The sequence below is a fragment of the Molothrus ater genome, chromosome 15, assembly GCF_012460135.2.
Source record: "Molothrus ater isolate BHLD 08-10-18 breed brown headed cowbird chromosome 15, BPBGC_Mater_1.1, whole genome shotgun sequence".
Lineage (NCBI taxonomy): Eukaryota > Metazoa > Chordata > Aves > Passeriformes > Icteridae > Molothrus > Molothrus ater.
In genome coordinates, this window is record NC_050492.2 from 16,179,725 (window position 1) to 16,185,454 (window position 5,730).

Consider the following 5,730-nt stretch of genomic DNA (forward strand, 5'->3'; position numbering starts at 1 on the left):
AACAATATGGAAAACACATCCACTCTGTCCAGTCTGCCTGTTCCAGGGCCACAAAATAGGAGTAAAGCCCTCCAACTTCCAAATGCACACCTTGGCAGTAATACTGCAAAGATAAAGATGAAGAGAAGTTATATAAAGAAAAGGAGGAAAAGGGTTTTGATTTTAGTAGATTGCCAATCTAATTCTCTTAACTATTGTGTGAATTCATAGTAACAAATGGGGTTCCCATTTTTGGTTTGCTCAGAGCCCTCCCAAAACCAGAGGGACAGAGCCAGGCTGTGTTAGGCTCCCAGAAAAACAATCCATAAGCAATCACCGCTGCTAAAGAAAAAGCAGAATGTTTGCACTCTTTCAAGCCATCAGACTTTGCTTTTAAACAAAACTCTTGACATGAATACAATAAATATTTTATTAATGGAATGTGTAAGCTTTTCTCTTCCATCCTTCCTCTTACTCTCAGCACCTTACACACAGATGGCAGAGCAGCTTCCAGTCCAAGCCAAGGACAAAACTTCACTTCAAGGCAGAAATCACTGACAGGCTGAAAGTTCAGACTGGCACCTATGAGTGCCCAGTCCCTCAAGTGCTGGATTCCCCAAACCCACAGGCAAATTGGCATTTCTTCTTTCCAAGCATGATTTATCAATCTCTTCTGAGGCAGCTCCCAAGCTCCACGGGGACAGCACAAATTCCTGCCTACTCTAATGCTCCTCCAGCCATTGCAATATCCCTTCATCATTTCATTTAAAAGCCTCACTGTTATCAACCATCTCTTTCTGATTATTTTTTTTAATAGTTCAGTGATTGTTGGAGTTTTACAAAAAGGGGAAGAGTCTCTTTTTGAGGATGTAGAGCACTGTGGCCAGGAAGAGGGCGAGGGCCAGGAAGATGAGCAGCTTGTCCGTCAGCTCCCGGCGGTTGTACTTGGTGATCAGCTTCCTCCCCAGCTGGATGGTGCCAGACATGGACTTGAATTCCTCATTTGCTTCCAGGATGGTTCGGGAAGAATTGGCTGAAATTAAAGGGGAACAGAAAAAAAAATTGAAATCAGCAGGTTGTGCTTTCAAAATACCCAGCAAAGTGTGTAAGGATGAGGTATTTGGTAACACAAACAGTGCCTGAGGGATCCTTCTGGGTCAGGTTGACTTGTGGGTGAGACTGACACAGAGTTCTCACAGCTCAGGGGTGCAAAGTGAAATAAGAGCACTGAAAAGATTAAAGGTACTACTGAAGCTCCTGAATTCTGAATTTTTGGGTTAGCAGGTCAAATCTAGTTCAGGTTTTTCAGTCAGCACTGCTGGAAGCAGAGTGAAATAGGAACAGTGCTAGAGAGAGAAATCACCAGCAGCAGCAAGACAGGGAAATAATTGAATATATTAATTGCACCACTCAAAGTGTTCCCTCAAGCCCCAGCAGTAAATCAGTGTGGGCTTGCAGAATTATTCAGCTCAAACAGTTTTTAATAGTCATTTCTGACACACACAGCAATTTTTGCCCAACAAAAACAAGAAGGGTCAACTAGAAGTGTGTGAGAAAACAAACACATGCCCCAAACTCCTCAGCCTTGCTCCTTTCAAATTGCTAAACAAAAGCAAAAGCCATGGAATGCCCTTTTTTCTGCTTTACAGAAAGCACAGAATGCCTGCAGGACAGTGCATTACCCTACACTGCCCTGGCTGCTCACACAAAGGTCAAATCCAGCATTGTCTGGTTCACAAAAACAGAGCAGAAACAGGTCAGCAATATTTTGCAAAACACTTTGTCCCATCCCATTTCAAGAGGCATTTTGATCCAAGGGAAAACAGAAAACTTCTTTACCAGAGTTAATGACAAAGGAGAGCTTCCCTGCTCCACAGCCTCCAACACTCCCTGCATCCTAGGGAATGCTCAGGAAGCAGGAATTCCCACTGCTAACTCAGAATTTGCAGCTGGGTTTTGTAAACGACCTTTGGTAGTTTTTCCCTTGATGAATTCCAAGTGCTGTTCATTCAGAAATGGTGAAAAAGTGCCTGCCAAACTGTCCTTTTAATGGGAGAAGGAACAAACTGTGCCCAGCTGCCAGCCTCACATGGGGCAGAAAGCAGAGAGGGCAAACTTGTGTTATTTATCCTTGTCTTTAAGGTTCCCTCCTGCCCAAGAGCACAGCTAGGAAGAGGCCCAGGCAGCAATTTCTGAATGCTCCATGAATCACCAGTTGTGACAGGTCACTTGATTTATGGTTTTAGGAGTTGAAGCCAAGGAACTGGGTGAAATCTTGGTTTCACAGTCCCTGATGCACTGCTGACAGAGCAAGTGACCTCGGGTTCAAGGCACTTGATCTCGGTGTCTCAGCCATCCCAGCTGGAGCCTGGCTGGAACAGCCCTCCAGACACTCCTTGCTCTGTGCAGGGACCTGAACCCTTTTGTTTCCTCTGCTATCCCCAAATCTGTGCCAGGACAGTGGCACAGAGTAACACCAAGCTCACTCTGGGCACTGCGTGAGCTCACATTGCTTTTGCAGAAACCCAACCTCATCCTGACCCCTTTTCCTTCTCAGGATCATGAAACAGAAACTCCACACAAAGTACACTGATATTTCCTGTTTATGTCCAGCTGTTAGAGGAGCTCTGCTGGCCAGTCTTTAATCATCATTGCAGCACATTCTCCCACTCTGCTCCTCTCCCCAGGCTGACAGAGCTGAGCAAAGCTGCTTCCATCACCCCTGCATGTCCCAATTCCAGCTGTACCTAAGGTCTGCACAGTCTCCTCACTCTGCTGCACCTGCTGGGACATCATCCTGCTGATGCCCATCAGACTCTCTGTGATGTTGCTTGCACTCTCTGCCAGACTTTCCTTTGTGGTCTTCCTGAAAAGAGAAAAAAAGCAAAGCAGGAGGAGGTAAATTTTTTTTTTTGGATACTCTGGGAAAACGCTGCTGATAGGGAGATGAGACCAATACTCAGCAACATCTCTGCAGTGTACAAAAGACACAACTGGTTTTCAATGCATGAGAAATTCAGATTATTTTCACTAAACAATAAAGAATAATCACAAAATACAAAAGTCCTGAATCCAAACAACAGCCCAGAATCTCACATGGCTCTGTACTTCACCACTTGTTCACCCAGGACTGTGTAAGTCCATGAGCTGCTATGGGAGCACCAACACAAACCCATTTTCTCATCCTGAGCATCCCAGCTGTTGCTTTCAATACACAGCCTGCACACACTCACATCTAGTTCTGAATGTGAAAACAGCTTGGATAATGACCCAGGTCTTGTTTAGAACCTATCTGGAATTAATGTAAAAGACAGTATGTAAAGTTATGAAGATTAATTTATCCCCTTTTCTGCTTAGACATGCCAAGAAAACCTGAGTTCATCACAATCCTTAACAGCCCAAATCTCCACAAAAGGGAAATGCACTCATAAAAGAAAAGCTACACTTGATATAATTAAATACATTAAAAATATTATATCACTTCCATTCAAAATGAGTGAATATAGGAGACACTGCTTAAAGCCCACAGTACAGTGGGACAGTCCAATACCTTTGTCTCAAGATGTCTCTTCCCTGCAGCAGTTGATCTTTCTCAGAGTTGTCAATAGCAATTTTGCAGGCCAGATTTGCCTTTCTCCAGGCTGCCTGGTTGCTGAAATCACAAGAGCAGATTGTCGTAATGTGATGGGAACACCTTGCAAGCACAGACAATCTTCACAAAGCAACCACCACTGTAACTGGGCACCCCTGATACATGCAAGGAGCCTCAGAATGCAAGAAATAGCTGGGCTGGAAAATACTTCTAAGATTATCAAGTCCAAGTTGTGCCCCATCCCCACCTTGTCCCCAGCCCAGAGCCCCGAGTGCCACCTCCAGCCCTCCTGGGACACTCCAGGGATGGGGATCCAACACTCCTTGGGCAGTTCCAGTGCCTGAGCCCCCTTTCCATGGGGAAATTCCTGCTGATGCCCACCCTGAGCCTGCCCTGGCCCAGCCTGAGGCCGTTCCCTCTCATCCTGGATGCCCACCTGGCTGTCCCCTCCTGTCAGGAGCTGTGCAGAGCCACAAGGGCCCCCCTGAGCCTCCTTTTCTCCAGGCTGAGCCCCTTCCCCAGCTCTCTCAGCCCCTCACTTTCTCTATGTTTCTACACACAACAAAAACGTTCCATCCTGACATTCCCGCTCCTCAGTGTAGCATTTAAGAACCAAGGGAAGAAGAAAACTGAGCCAGACTCCTAAGCCACCTTCTTTGAGCTCAAAGGGACAGACCAGAGTCAGGAAGCCAGGACAGGAGAAGGGAGCTGAACCCTTTCTGTCCCTGGCCTCTTGGTCTGGCACAAAACACGTGGCAGGGGCTGTGCTTCCAAACCAGACTCTGAGAGACGCTGCACCAAACCCAGCCAATCTCTGCTTACAGCGGGCTTGGGAACAGCCCCAGCCGCCAGACCCACCTGAGCATTTGCTTCTTGTGGTTCTCCACCTCCCGCAGCAAGGCTTGTTTCTCCGACTCCTTGTCCTGCTCCTTGGCCATCTGCTCCAGCTCCTTCGGCGGAGAGCACAGACACCAGCACCTCAGCAGCCACCCGCAGCTCGCACAGCCCAGCCGCGGCCGGGGAGTGGATTCGGAGCACATTTATCTGATAATCCTGGGCTGCGACTCCCCAAATCTCAGCCTGGACCCCCAAAACACTCGCAGAACACCCCCAAACACCGGCCGGAACCCACAGCCGGGATTCTCCAGCCCTAAACCACAGCCGGTGGGCCCGGAGCACAGCTCGGTGCCCTCAGCAGCCCCGGCCGGCCCTCTCACCTGGATGCGGCCGCGGAGGTGTCGGAACTTCTCCTTCACGGCGGCATTGAGCTCCGTGAGGGCGCTGAGCGGCCCCGGGCAGTCCCGGATGTCCTGGAACACAACGGCGCGGTCAGCGCGGGCCCGGCTCTCCCCGAGGCCGTGCCGGGGTGTCCTGGGGCTGGCGGCGGTACCTGCACGGCCGCTTTGATCTCCAGGTCGAACTTGACGATCTCCTGGTGGCAGACCCGCAGCGGCACCGCCGCGGCCGCCGCCGCCATCTTGGCCGGGCAGGGCTGGGGCGGGCCGGGCGCGCGCGCGGGCGCCCCCTGCGGGCGGCGGGCGGGGACGCGGGACGGGCGGGCCGGGGCCGGGGCCCATGGCGGGGAATGCGCTGCTCCAAAGGGAGAAACAACAGAATTCCAGGATCTCCGAGGTTACAAAACACCTCCGAAACCCATCGAGCCCAAGCTGTGTCCCATTCCCACCTTGTCGCCAGCCCAGAGCCCCGAGTGCCACCTCCAGCCCTTCTTGGACACTCCAGGGATGGGCACTCCAACCCTCCCTGGGCAGTTCCAGTGCCTGAGCCCCCTTTCCGCGGGGAAATTCCTGCTGATGTCCACCCTGAGCCCCCTTTCCATGGGGAAATTCCTGCTGGTGTCCACCCTGAGCCTGCCCTGGCCCAGCCTGAGCCGTTCCCTCTCCTCCTGTCCCTGTTCCCCCGGCTGTCCCCTCCTGTCAGGATCTGTGCAGAGCCAGAAGTTCCCCTGGAAGAGTTCCAGGTTTACATCCAAGAGCCTTCCTGGGCTCCTGGCCAAGGCTGACACTGGTCAGGAGCAGGGTGGGGGAACACGGGGTCACTGCTGCACCTCCAAAATGAGAAGCAGGCAATGCTCTTTGCTTTTCCCACAAACTCACCCTTGGTGCTGCTCCTTCCCCGCTGCCCTCAGGCCGTTTCCACAG

The 5,730-nt window shown here is 50.8% G+C and overlaps 1 protein-coding gene across 1 annotated transcript; it reads right to left on the reverse strand.

Annotated features, from left to right (window-relative positions):
* Window positions 1-391: 391 nt before the first annotated feature.
* On the reverse strand, window positions 392-5,052 carry BNIP1 (BCL2 interacting protein 1). Its single transcript, XM_036392038.2, has 6 exons — window positions 4,962-5,052; window positions 4,789-4,881; window positions 4,430-4,521; window positions 3,530-3,631; window positions 2,727-2,845; window positions 392-1,012 (listed from the first exon to the last, which is right to left on the reverse strand). The coding sequence occupies exons 1-6, from the start codon at window positions 5,046-5,048 to the stop codon at window positions 816-818; spliced, it is 690 nt and encodes a 229-aa protein (XP_036247931.1). The 5' UTR covers window positions 5,049-5,052; the 3' UTR covers window positions 392-815.
* Window positions 5,053-5,730: the final 678 nt, after the last annotated feature.